This window comes from Protopterus annectens, chromosome 16.part0 (genome assembly GCF_019279795.1).
Source record: "Protopterus annectens isolate FY-2018-M chromosome 16.part0, PAN1.0, whole genome shotgun sequence".
Classification (NCBI taxonomy): domain Eukaryota; kingdom Metazoa; phylum Chordata; order Ceratodontiformes; family Protopteridae; genus Protopterus; species Protopterus annectens.
Window position 1 is genome coordinate 147,480,077 of NC_056750.1, and position 14,563 is coordinate 147,494,639.

The 14,563-nt window shown below is 40.7% G+C and overlaps 1 protein-coding gene across 1 annotated transcript in view; it reads left to right on the forward strand.

The window, feature by feature from the left end:
• The window catches only part of LOC122790297 (pulmonary surfactant-associated protein D-like), a 365,056-nt gene that overhangs the window by 276,261 nt on the left and 74,232 nt on the right, over positions 1–14,563 (forward strand). The window contains exons 4-5 of the mRNA XM_044057799.1: positions 898–996; positions 9,156–9,239. Coding sequence (XP_043913734.1) covers positions 898–996; positions 9,156–9,239 — 183 coding nt within the window. The remainder of the gene's footprint in view (positions 1–897; positions 997–9,155; positions 9,240–14,563) is intronic.

A 14,563-nucleotide genomic window follows, 5' to 3' on the forward strand; every position in this document is an offset into this window, starting at 1 on the left:
AAGTGAGTTTTCTATCTCTTTCGTTTTTGGATATACCTAATGTGTCCTCTGTTAGTCTCTGACAGGTCCCTCTGGCTAGGATAGTGAGAACTACACTTTCCTGTGTCTTGGCAGGGATAGGAAGGACAAACATTCCTATAAACTGCACTTGTGGGAGGTGTACATCCAGTAGAATCTTAAAGTCCTGATCAACACGAAAGTAGTTGACTAGCTCTTGGTTAGGCCAATTATGGCATGCAATCTATTGTTTATATTTCTTTGACTGTGGCCATCTGCCCCTTACTGTTACTAAATGCGATGCTTAGCATAATAAGATAGTGCAGAGCAAGTTTTACCTTGATACTGTATATTACTATTACCATTAAACAGCTATTCCTCATATACACTGTTTTTATTTTATTTTTTTTGCAGAATTGCGCAGCTTGGTGTGCAAGTTCCTCCAAAATCAGCTATGAGTCATGACACTGATTTGACTATAGACATTTGCATATCATCACTGCCTCACTTGCCTTCCTTTACATATTTTTATGTTATCTTTTGCAAGGATGAACTGATGTATTCCATCTCTCACAGCACATCACACAATATTTCTGTGAACCACTAACACCATGCATGCCTGTTAACCACACAGATTCTCACACTGTATGATGAAACAACTTGATTATTAATCTGAGTGCATTAGCTGAGCAACTTGGCCTAGCTTAATGCCAAATTGTTTGTCATTCATTCTAAATCTTACCCACAACCTACTAAGTGTATTTCATCACTTGATGTCTTGTATTGGAAATGATGTTCTCACTGTCAGCTTAAGCTATGAGGGAAGTTTACATCAAACTGTGCAAAGTTAAAAAATATGGCAGTAATAAAACAAGTGAAATTTTAATCCCTTTTAAACAGGTGAACGAGGCATGCCAGGTGCTCAAGGTTCTGTAGGACAAAAAGGCGCAGCAGGCGAAAAGGGAAATACCGGTCCAAAGGGTGACACAGGAAACATGGGTAAGAAACAGGTTTGTAATTCTACGTATAATATTATGTTGGTTACCATAGTGACCAGAGAGAAAAAATATTATTATTATTATTTTTTTTATTTTGTTTAATATGTATTACTGCACAGGCCAAAGCATGAAAAAACAAAATATATAAAATGTCTGTACAGTATGATATTCAGTAATACAGTATACATAGTAAAGTCTAGCAAATGGAGGACAGGATATAAAACATAAGCATATGACAGTGGCCCATTATTATGCACAGAATGATAAGAGGGGACCAGAATAGATGAAAACTCAGCAAAAGACAAAATGAGATCTTAACATAAAATCCAGAGAGAGCAAGAGAGAAGTGAAATCATTCACACATGGATTTATCCTGTAACATTAGTTAGCAAAGCAGTTAAAGGCAGAATATTAGATACCTTGTTCCAAAACCAGGACTTTAGAAGTCCTTAAGCCACATGGGTTAATGAGGGCTTGTGGTGTATTTGGTCATGGTCAACCACGAACTTCTCATTCTTTCAGTAAAATCTATTTCCCTCAACAAGCGTGCTATCCAGTGGTTCCAGTCCTACCTGACTGGTAGACAACAGGTGGTACTATGGCAGGGCAAACACTCCAGCCAGCTGCCTCTCACACTTGATGTCCCTCAAGGGTCCATACGAGGTCCACTACTCTTTTCTATTTTTGCCAACAACCTTCACCCTGCTATCCCTAAAGCTACCTGCATTCAATATGCAGATTATTCCAATCTGATCTGCTCAGCCACCTCCCCATCTGAACTGCAAACCTTAACCCAAAATACATTTAACACTATTAAGAACTGGCTCACCAACCAACGCCTACTTCTGAACCCCAATAAAACTAAACTTCTACTCTTCTCCCCCACTAGTAGATCTACCACACTTTCATTCTCTGTCACAACTAGCAATGGTACCACTATTTCCCCAGATCATCACACCAAACTGCTAGGGGTTATCATAGACAATAATCTCAAATTTGACCTACAGGTCAACAAAACCATACAGACCATCAATAAGAAGCTTGGATCACTGTATAGAAACATTTTTAACCCCATTGGCTAGGACTGCAATCACCCGATCATACCTACTCTCTACTCTTTTATATGCCTTGCCTGTACTCTCAAACCTCAACAAATCTGAACTAGGTAAGCTGTCCCATAGCTACAATCATATTGCCAGATTCGCTACTGACTCCACCTATAGAACCCACCACTGCCAGGATCTTAAACAACTAGAGTGGCTAGAACTGCCCAGCTTAATTCAATTAAATCAACTCTTAATAGCGCACAAAAGTTTGTACCACCCTGAGGATACCCCCTCACTTAAAAATATTATTAAGCCATATAGCAACCTGAGATCCCTACAGTCAGCCAATAAACTACTGGTCCAAACCCACAAAGCTAATAACTCTGCTGGTGAATCTCTGTTTACCAACTTCATTGGCAAAACCTGGAATTTGTTGCCAAACTATATAACCCTACAATCCTCCAAAAGTCTCTTTAAAATAACCTCAAACAGTATCTCAAAGTGAATTGACTATGCCCATGTACCAACCCTGATTAAGTTATAAACTGAAAGCATATTCTGTAATTATCATAACTTGTAACTACGTCATCAAGCTCTGCTTCCAATCTGATGTCTCTTAGGTTCATAGGTTCATAGGTAGGTAGGTACTAGGTTATCTGCCCGAGGGCATTTATAAGCCTAGCCAGAGTATGTCAGCTTTTGCCGCCCCATTGATTAATTAACTGAGCCTCTGTCAAGCAGAGCCAATGAAGTGATCCCAGGGGTGTATTTTCTGTAACCCATCCACTTGTCAAGGCTTCACTTGAAGAGTGTTAGTGAGGGGCTCTGTCTAATGTAGTTAGAAATTTTGTTCCAAAGCATGGGGAGTCTCTGTGACAGGAATCTATCCCTCCAGCATGTTCTATTTACTGTTGCAGTGAGGTTTAGCTCACTAGAGCGTGTGGCTCACAGTGACTTGGATTTCTTTAGGTGGAGCATGTCCATCAGTTCTGAATTGGACATGGCTTTGTAAGTCAGGCAGAGATCACCTCTGAGTAAGCGATATGTCACTGAGTACAGCCGGAGTTTTTTCAGTCGGGCTCCATAGGACATATGTTTGAGGCCAGTAATCCTCTTGGTGAGGTGCTTTTGTGGACTTTCCAGCTGTAGGAAGTGTCTTGTGAGGTACATCCCAAATGGGGCATTGTACTCTATGATGGGTCTGATGAGTGAAGAGTAAAGGGGCACTATAACTTCTTTATTTCTAGATGTGAACCCCTTAGTAATTAGATGGGCCACACAGAAGGATTTCCTAACTACTTTGGCAATATGATTGTCAAAGGAAAGATTACTATCTACCTGGGTCCCCAGATCTCTTATTACCTCTTCTGTATTAAGGGGGCTGCCATCTATCTGGTAATTTGTGGTAATTGTCTTACTTTTAATTGTGTCTGTCCATGAGAATTGTGAGTCCCTACTAGGGAACACTACTAAGCCATTGTATACAATCACTTTGTTTTTATAATTGTTTGCTAACTTCTGTGTAATCTATGTAAGTTTGTCTGTGTGGAGCTTTTCTCCCTGGGCCTCCGCTGAAAATGGACATGTATCCAATCGGACTATCCCAGTAAACAAATGTAAAATAAAATAAAAAAAAATAAATTTATTTATTTAAATTTGTTTAACAGGAATATTGAGTTTGCTGCAAAGCATCACCAGAGTTTTTACACAGGTATTTAATAACACTGCAAAAACTCTATGTAACAGAGAAGCTCATTGAAGCCTGTGTTGTAATATCATACCGACAGCTCTGCTTGTATGCAGTACATGGTACTAAGCCCAAATGTAGTGTTCTAACATTCAGATAGAGTTGTACTGCAGGATGAGGCGAGCTGGTTGAGGAATTCTGAGGATGTGTGAGTGCATAGCTGATGTTTGGCAGAATATTTTACTTTTCAGTGTCTGGGATGACTTTAATATATAATCTTCAGTATTTTGGGCTGCGTTTCATTAGTGCATGCTATGACATGCATCCCATGTCATGTCAGACATGAGAAATGCCTGCATGACAGAATTTTACCTGGTATGCATATATTTTCAGGTCTAACACAGGTGGTGTTGTGGTGCTGGCTAACTATGGACTTGTATAGAAGCTCTATTATTGCAGGCAGGCTAAATGCCTGTAATACCAGTGCTAACAAATAGGTAAAGCTATGGTGATGAGTGGCTTTAAGTAAACTCAGCAAGTGTACAGCAAGCTTGGCACCTTTTCGATTATGTGAGGAATAGGTAATGAGGCTCATTAACATATAATGTTAGTGACATTTAAATATCTGCTTCAGTTATAGTGTGTATAGGTTCACAGAATCTTACTAAAGTTTTAGTATGGATCAGCCATATCACCTAGCACTGGTGAAACTACCAATGTATTTATTAAGTAGACTTTCCACACATATCCCTGGTATAAATTTGAAATAACCCATCCAGTCATCCAGACTGGTTTTACAGGCTGCTGTAAAAGGACAAGTTATTCTGGCAATGACAGGTATGTTGAATTAGGTGCCTGCACACCATCTGATGTTGTTGATGGGATGTCATAGGTTCTGGAGCAGGTTGCCTTACCTCTAGTTCTGTTTAGGTGAAGGAGTTCAAAGTGTACTGGTTCATTCATGACATGGAATGCTAGGCAGAGTTCATCCCTCGGATGTCTTCATGACACTGAGAAGGCAGACAAGACCTTTAAGTCTATCAGAGAACCTAAGAGTACATAGTTGCAGCATTGACATAATGTTGGGTAGTGTAAGGAATGCTAACCTGCTTCTAATATGATGTCACCTGGGGCAGCATTACAGAGTACCAGAGACTGCTCTATCATGCTACCCTGTACTTTCTTTTAATCCATCCCAGAGCAGTAATCACCACAGATTAAATACAATTTGTGGAGTGTTTAATTTTGAATTGAGATGTATTTATATTTTTAATTGCATGCTCTGTTGCTTTTGTTAACTAGATAAGTGGATTTGACCCATTACCAGGCATTATTCAGTCTCAACCTAAACCATTGACAAAGCAAAGATACTAACACCATACAGTGATCTATTTATATATTTAGAAGAATAACTTCAGAGACATGCTTTCTCCTGTCTCTGTTTCTCTCTCTCTTAGTTGTTCACTTTCTACGCACATGAGCACACGCGCACTATAGATAGATATATATAGTAAGACTTATGTGGCAGTGAACTGATCTGTGCAGGGCAACATACGGAATATAGATCAGCAAAATTTGGGCCAAACTATTCAAAAATGCAGTGCATAGTTGCATAGATGCATTTTGTGCACCGTGTTTATAACGCAACCAGTCATTACCACAGTTCATAAATGTGGATCATGTTAGTGACAGGCAGATCACATTGCTATCTCTTGGAATGGCACACAAGTTCACATAGTATGGTGCTGTGTACCCAACACGCAGCATCACAGAATGATCCCTCTGTGCCAAGATGGCACTAATTAGTAGATAAAAGAACAGTTATGTATAAGGGAATGACGTAGTTACATACATTACAAAGTAGCTCTTCACTGCTTTGCTGTGCCCTGCCATTGTACCACACAGCAGTTTATAAAAGACCTGGGGTTGTTACCTATCATGGTAACAAGGAGATATAATGTTCCCAGTGATGGGAGCTCAGCACTATCACTATGTAGGACCAGGGATATATGTGAGGTTGTGGTAGCAGGTTTGCCTGCACCACAGGAAACTCCATGATCAGTAAAATGTTTCCTACTTAAAAAAAAAAGTACTTTAACTTTTTATTTGTATTTCCAACTCATATTGCTGATCATCTCTATTATCTGAGCAAAATACCATCAGGGATGGAGGTTGGTTTGGTGACAAGCATTATACCAACTGTAGGTATGCAAGTGTAGCCCTGCAAATTGCACAGTAGGAACCAGACCACATACATAGGTTCATAGGTTCATAGGTTTATACTAGGCTATCTGCCCTAAGGCATTTATAAGCCTAGCCCAAAGTTTTGTGGCTTACGCCACCCCTTATATGAAAAAATACTGTGCCCATTAGTTTGTTGTGCCTCTGTCCAGCAGTGACACAGAGATGATTCCCAGGGTAAACCTACGATCTGCCATCCACAGGTCAAGATTTCTCTTGAACAGAGCCAGCGAGGTGCTCTGCCTCACATGGAACGGGATTTTATTCCACAGCATAGGGAGTCTCTGAGTGATAAATCTATCCCTCCAGCACATCCTATTTATATCCGTGCTAAGGTTTAAGTCACTTGCTCTAGTGGTTTTGGTGGATTTGGATTTTTTGAGGTGGAGCATGTCCATTAATTCTGGGTTGGACATGGCCTTGTATGTCAGGCACATGTCACCTCTGAGCAGACGGTATGCGACTGAATAGAGCTGGAGTTTCTTCAATCTGGCAGCATATGACAGATTTTGGAGTCCCTTTATCCTTTTGGTGAGGAACTTTTGGGGTCTCTCCAATTGCTGCAGATGTCGGGTGAGATACATCCCGAATGGGGCATTGTACTCGATCATTGGTCTGATAAGTGAAGAGTACAGGGGAACAATGACCTCAATAGATCTGGATGTGAATCCCTTCATGATCAGGTGGGCAATGTAGAAGGTCTTTCTAACCACTTTAGCAACATGAGTGTCAAAAGAAAGGCCACTGTCAACCTGGGTCCCCAGGTCCCTGATAACCTCTTCTGTGCTTAGTGGATTGCCACCTATATGGTAGCTTGGGGTTACCTTGTTTTTCCCGAAGGGTATGACTATACATTTTTTGGTGTTTAACTTCAGGCCATGGCTCTGGCACCAGCTATCTGTTTCCGTGAGTCCCTTCTGAAGGATATCCGTGTCCGATGCACTTTCCACTATGGCCCAGTTTGCAGTCGTCTGCAAACTTTGTCAGCCAAAGTCCTCCCATGTTGGCCTGTACTTCTGAGAAGTAGATGCCGAACAATAGGGGCCAAGGACCGAGCCCTGTGGGACACCACTTGTGACCGGCTTGGAGTCTGACATAGCGCCAGCAACTCTAACCCTGTGGGTTCTGTCCTTAAGCCAGTTTGCAACCCATCTTGTGACATATGGGTTTACATTTAAGCTGGTAAGTTTTTCTACAATACCCGAGTGGGGTATTGTGTCGAAAGCCTTTGCAAGGTCAAGGTAGGCTGTATGGACTGCCTTTCCCTCATCAATGGCCTTGGTGACTGTTTCGAAGAAGTCGACCAAGTTCAAAAGGCATGATCTGCCCTTGACGAAGCCAAACTGGGTCAGGTCTAATGTCTGCAAGTCCCCTATATCTTTGTTTATGAGCTCCATTATGATCCTCTCCATAGCTTTGCAGACTAGACTTGTTAAGCTTATGGGGCGGTAATTACCAGGGTCCGTAGAGGCACCGCCTTTGTGGAGTGGGACCACAGTTGCCGTACGCCACTCCTTGGGCACGTATCCTGTGGTAAGGCTGAGATTAAACAGCTGCCTTATGTGCGGGTTTAATTCCTCATTTAGCTCATGTAGCACACAGCCGGGGACACCATCCAGTCCCATTGATGCTGTGTTTTTAGCTTTAGAGAGAGCAGCTTTCACCTGCGCATTTGAGATGTCTGGGAGGCTACACTCCGCTGGGATAGTTATCTCTCCTTTAGGGGAGAGGGGTGAAGTTTGCACTGAACCTGTCTGCCAGTATGTTGGCAATGTCTGTGGGTTCAGTGATTTTGTATCATTTTGGACTAATTCTGAGCATATCTGGGAGTTTCCACCCAGGTTCCTAACATAGCTGAAAAAGGCCTTATGATTGTCCTTTGAATCCATGGCAATTTTTCTCTCAAAATTGGCCTTAGGTGATTTTATGAGTGCTCGTATTTTTTACTAATAATGATCAGGGGTGACTTCCCTTTTATGGATTTTGTTCTATCATGTAATAGCTTTCTCCTCTTATTGTAAAGTTTGTTAATGGCTGGGGTCCACCAGACTGGACGTTTGCCCTTTGTGGAAAGAGTCTTGGTTTTATTTGGGATTGCCTGATCCATGCAGTCCTGGAGGTGTTCATAGAAGGCATTTGTAAGGGCTTCCGCAGCTTGGGTTGTGGTTTCCACTGGCTCAGGGGCCTTGAAGGATACCACACCAGTCTTGAGTAGTGTGAAGTTTGCTTTAGAGAAGTTCTTCACTGTGGTCTTTTCTGTTTGGGGTGGGGGCGGGATGTGGATTTCCAGTGAGATTAGTTTATGATCAGATCTCACCAATGAGGGATATACTACCGGTGTGGAGCATTTTGTCCCCATGTTTGTGATAATGAGATCTAGTATATTTTCTCCTCTCGTGGGAACAGTGACTAGCTGTTCCATGGCATTTGAATTTATGAACTCCAGGAACCGTTGGGCTAGAAAGTTAGGGCTTGAGTAATGTTCCCAGGCTATATTCGGGTAGTTGAAGTCACCCAATATGATGGTGTTTGGAGATACATTTATACCCTCCAGTGTCTTCAGGAAGGCTGTGTGGGGTTCCTGAGTTTGAGAGGGTGGCCTGTAGCATGCTACAATTTGTAGAGCAGTTTTGCCTATGGGTAGTTGCACCACCACATGTGGTGGAGGGTTTTTGAATAATATACAGTCTGGCAGGAGGACTGGAACATATGCATGTGTACTACATGTGTAAAGTACTGTGTCCTCACAAAGGGGTAACATAGTGCCCAAGGTCTTTCCCTATTGTAAACCAGTCATTATGAGTCACCAAGGTCTTTGTTATGCAATTCAGTTGCACATCAGGTCCAACATGTGGGGCATGATGTTCATGAATCCCACCTTAGTATTTACATCTTTTGAAAATAACATTTTAATGTCCTGATTCATAAGGGAATTGTGTGAAGCTGGTATGTGTTTGTGCAATGATGACTGAAAATAAAATTAAAAAAATCCAGAGGGAGAATGTAAAAAAAAAAAAAAAACTAAATTACATGTGGAACATGCTAAAAGAAGCATAAACATAAATATAAAAAATGCAAAAATAAAAAAAAAAGATACATGAAACATAATGTATATACTAATGACTATAGAACTAGTCATTTTATTTGAAAAGAAAGGCATCTAATGTTTTAAAAATTGGATTTCAGATGCTGCTTATGACATGAGTCGTGTGATTGCTTTGGAAAACGATCTTGCAGACCTGAAAACCGTCATCGGATTTGCAAAACAAGGTAAACAATCTCATGCTTCGTTTGACAGAGTAAAATGATAGCATAATTTCATGATTGCAGAAAATATTTAACTAAAACTCATTCTATAAAACTGATTTTATAAGAAAGAAGGCAACTAATTGCCAAGACTATATAAGTATGTAATACAACTACATTCATATTGGAATGTTTTATGAAATGTGAAAAAAAGTGCAAAATGTCACTGGTTATGTGCTTATTTAAAACAAAAGCATACAACATGTGAAAACTTAATCATACAGAGGTTGAAAACATCATCACAGGGATTTAGTAACATGATGAGTGTGATAGTGGTTAGCAGGTTCTGATCTGGGCACGATGCAGCACTGAACTCATTATCGATTAACAACATGAAAACTCTGTGTTTGAGCCGCTGCTAATTACAAATCCTACTCACTCCTAAAACTGCAGTGAGGAATAGAAAGTTGCAGTTGTGGACAGGGAGTCTGAAGAAAAGAAGTGCTGAACCTAGAGTGTGCAGATGTACTACAAAAGTGAATTTACAAGAAAGTGACCTGCTACTTTAAAGAGTCCACTGCACTGCTGAAATCTGTTTTTTTTTTTTTTTTTTTTGACCAAATGAAGGGGTAGAAATGGGAGATTAGAATGATAAGAAAAAGAAGCAGCAGTCAAAGGAAAGCAGGTAAGAGTGGGAGGGGGCAACATTAAACATTTATTTATTTATTGTAGGAGATGTGCTCATTTATTTCTTTATTTTTCAAGTAAGGTAGTTGGCAAAATGTGTTAGGGAAGGTGAAGGTATGGTATGAGGTTGAGAGCAGGTAGAAGGGGCAAACAACTAAAGAAACATATAACAGAGACAAAGACTAACAGCGGAGGTGCTGACACAGTGAAAGGAGAAGACAGTGGAGTCAGAGACATTATACAAACAATGGAATTACTTTGTTAATAGAGAGATTTGGACAGCAAATGGGGAGGGGGCCAATGACACAAAAGGGAGGGCGGCTAAAATGGGAGGGAGAATAGGATGGGTATGGTGTGGAAGACAGCATTATATGGTATCCCATACTGCGGTGCCTCTGTGGTTCCCAGGGAGAGGTCAGGGACCACCATGTCCATCCCCCCACTGAGTCCTGTTTGAGGTGCTACTGGTAGGACCAGGCAGGGATGCACCTCTGCTTGTCACAAGAAGAGGTTTTCCAGGTGGCTGATGTGGGAATTTGGCTGTTGGTTCTCTGGCTCTTCAATCATCTCTGCCATCTCCCTGTGGGTTAAAAAATAACCACATCTGACGGCGCAACATATGAGAATGATGTCAGTCCCAGCTGATGAAGTATGACTAGCAGCAGGGGAGGTGGTCTGTCCATTGTCCCCTGGTACAGCTTCTGGGGAGGCATCCCTGGATGTTGCCTGAGAAGATACAAGGGATGGCTAAGCTCACTGAGGGATTGTGGAAGCAGCCCTAACCACTGGCACTGTTTTATATAATTGCAAAATAAAAGGAGAGAAATAACATAACAAACACAACAAAATAAGTTAAAAAGAAAGGACAGTGACAAAGGAAAGAGGGGAGAGAGACAGGGTGGGAGAAATTATAAAATCAATGTATGAAATTTAAAAGACATATTTATGACTAATGATGTCAGAAAATTATAAGTAAAGCTAATAAGCGTATTAGTAGCATCAGTATCTGCTGTATAAAAGTATTCGCTGGTATGATGCGCTATCCTAATAAAGTGGTCACAAGTAAACATTCTGACAGTGTATACCTGTTGTGTCTATTGCACTCAGGTATAGGAGTGTTGCTCTATATGCAAAGTGCTGGAATGTTACTGAGAGTCACTGACCACTTGCCTTTCTGTACCGATCATTTTCTGTAATACCTGTATCTGTAGATGCCTACAAATGGAATAGACACACACATCATTTGAATAATGTCAGTATTTCACAGATTAGTATACAAAGTCCAGTAGTAATACCAATGCATGCATACATACATTTACAACACTAGGGGTGAGTGATATGTATAGCACAGAACTAATACAATTAAAAAAAAGGTTCTAAAGCAAAAGCCTTTCCATCCTCCTCTAGTATAGGAGATGATCCTCTTCTATGGCATGCTGAGCTGCAGAGTACAATATAACCATTTAGGAACACGCCCCCAAACCTACTTTATATTAACCAGTAAACTGATTGTCTCTACAGAATGGACAGATACTTACAGTACATTGCGGGTGCCCTTAGTCTGAACTCTTCTTCCTATTGACTGAGAAGGTCAGGATACCACCTCTGCAGATCACTGTAGAGATGCCTGCAGTGCTTACCTGAGCTTGATATGCCAGTGGTATCGATGAAAACCCTAGCAAGGCAGTTCCATGTGTTCACTTTATACTGTGAACCCTGACAGGTGTCCCCCATCAGACACTCCCAATGGTCTCTATGTTGCAAACACAGGATGATTTTTGATTCCTTCCTGCACTACCAGGGTGTCCTGCTATCATAAGCCATGAACATTCTCTAGTTATAATTTCCTAGCATGATGACTGGTCTCTCATGGTCATGCCTATTTTGAATTTCAGCAATTGCTGCACACCATAGCACATTTCACTAGTTTGACCTTTGGTGAGATGTGAAAAAGATAATGCTGAAAATGTTGGTATATCAGAGTGTCATAAAGGTGTGAGGAGTGTCATAAGATTTATATACTATCTACGCAAGGTTTAGCTTGTAGACCAGATTTGTTCTTTAGCATTTTCATTGACTGTAAATGTAAAATATATTGCATGACGTCTCTGTTTGCCTGCACACACATGATCAGTGCACTCCATGGACGCTCATACTGCTTCATGAGAGTGAGAGCCACTTTCTGTAACTATGGCCACAGCTATAATACATAGCAAGATCAATTCAGAAACATTTATGGACTTGGTCACCATTTGGATAATTGCCATGCTCAGAGGTTCAAATTTATATGATGCAATCCCTGGTAGCCACAATGAGCTTCATCCTGCTACTGAAAAGTAGACATAAGAACTTAAACTGAATTGTGCTACAACTGAACAAAATTGTTGAAAAGAAAGCAATATACTGTAAGGTAAACCTTACCATTTTTCTGATTTTTTTGGCTTAGGTTGTTTGCCTTCAGTGTGTTCTTGTTTGTAGACCTATGCATGTAGTGTGAGGTTTGAATGCAGAAGAACCATTTGTAAACTGCAGTAAGTGGTGTAATTAAAGCAGGTGTACTAATCAAATGGTGAGGTTACCTAGGGTCAAAGCAGGTATACTAATCAAATGGTGAGGTTACCTAGGGTCAAAACAGTTATACTAATCAAATGGTGAGGTTACCTAGGGTCAAAGCAAGTATTCTAATCAAATAGTGAGGTTACCTAGGGTCAAAACAGTTATACTAGTCAAATGGTGAGGTTACCTAGGGTCAAAGCAAGTATTCTAATCAAATAGTGTGGTTACCTAGGGTCAAAGCAGGTGTAGTAATCAAATGGTCATGTTACCTAGGGTCAAAGCAAGCATATTAATCAAATGGCAAGGTTACCTAGGGTCAAAGAAGTAATACTAATTAAATGGTGAGGTTACTTAGGGTCAAAGCAAGAATACTAATGAAATGCTGAGGTTGCCTAAAGTCCAAGCAGGTCTATTAATCAAATGGTGACGATATCTATGGTCAGAGCAGGTGTACTAATCAACTGTTGAGGTTACCTAGGGTCAAATCAGGCATACTATTCAAATGGTGAGGTTATCTAGAGTAAAAGCAGGAATGCCAATCAAATGGTGTGGTTACCTAGGGTGAAAGTAGGTGCACCAATCAAATGGTGAGGTCACTTAGGGTTGATTCAGGTGTATCAGTCAAATGGGGAGGTTACCTAGAGTCTTGACAGGCGTACTAATCAAATGGTGAGGCTACCTAGGTTCAAAACAGGTGTACTAATCAAATGATGAGGTTACATAGGGGCAAAGCAGGTGCACAAGTCAAATGGTGAGGTTACCTAAGGTCAAAGCAGGTATACTAATCAAATGGTAGTTACCTAGGGTCAAAACAGGTGTACCAATCAAATGACGAGGTTACCTATGGTAAAACTGTTTACAGTGAAGGAGCCAATCAGTACTAAAGATACAAAGCATTAGTGTTTGTAATTGTTGTTTCCAGCCATTGTGTAGTTTAGAACAAGATTATGCTAGTGTCAGAAGTGTTGTCTTCTGTTATTTTATGAGGACATGTTCAGATTTTTGGTTAAGGGTCACATTGCAGATAGTACATGCTTATTGTATGTGAAGTCATGCAGGCATTGCCATATGTATGTTGTACTGACACTGAGAGAGGATAATTTTCAATGGGGGCACTTGATACAGCAGTGATATCACTGATGAACATAACCTTTAATGAAAATGATTGTTAAGTCATTTTATTATATGAACTGGGATACTTGTAGCTTGCTGCAGCACAAAGAAACTACACAGTAATGCAGATGTGGGTGGGGGCAACTCCCCTACTAAGCAGAAGATACATAATCTGCTCATGCCTGCACAGCAGTAAATGCAGCTGAAACAATTTTGTCTGTTATATACCCTTGGTTGAAGCACCCATACCCTGCCTGCAAATTTGCATGCCCTGTACAGGTTTTGTCTTTTGCTAAGTGTGATTTGTATCTGTGAAGATACACATAACAGGTGCCCATGCATAGAAACCCATGCAGAGAAATGCATACCAAGTGCTAGGTCAACAATGAACAAGTATGACACAGAAAACAGGTGACAGAGCTGTCTGGAAAAAATCCTTTGTTTCTTAGCCTGAAGTGCAGGCTGAGTTAGCATGTATACTGAATACACTGTTGCTGTGCTGGTTGGGGGGTTGCTATCATTTCATTTGCTATGGTACTTTAATTAAGCCAGTGTGTTTCCAATAATATCACATTTATAAATATCTTACATGACCATAGGGTTTGCTGAGTGCAGAAAATGTTTAATAAATGCATGATATCTATATCCTCATGCACTTTACAAAGGGGGGCATATAAATACATGTCCCCCCATGCAGACAGTGAGATCTCGTGCAGTCCCCCCATCTCCACGTCTCATGGATATTCAGCCATAAGACATCAGACTGACATTATCACAAGCATACCTACCAATATGAAGTTAATGATATCATTGCTCTCAGTGGCCAGAGTAGGACTACTAGCAGGTCAGATGCCAGACCACTGACATGATTCATGATGTTCAAAAGCATGCCGCACAACTGAAATGCTATGGCAGGACAACAGGAGTTTGTCCTTTAAATAAACCACTATTAAATAAACTGGAGGACTGCCTTGTTTCTCTGTGTGGAAGAT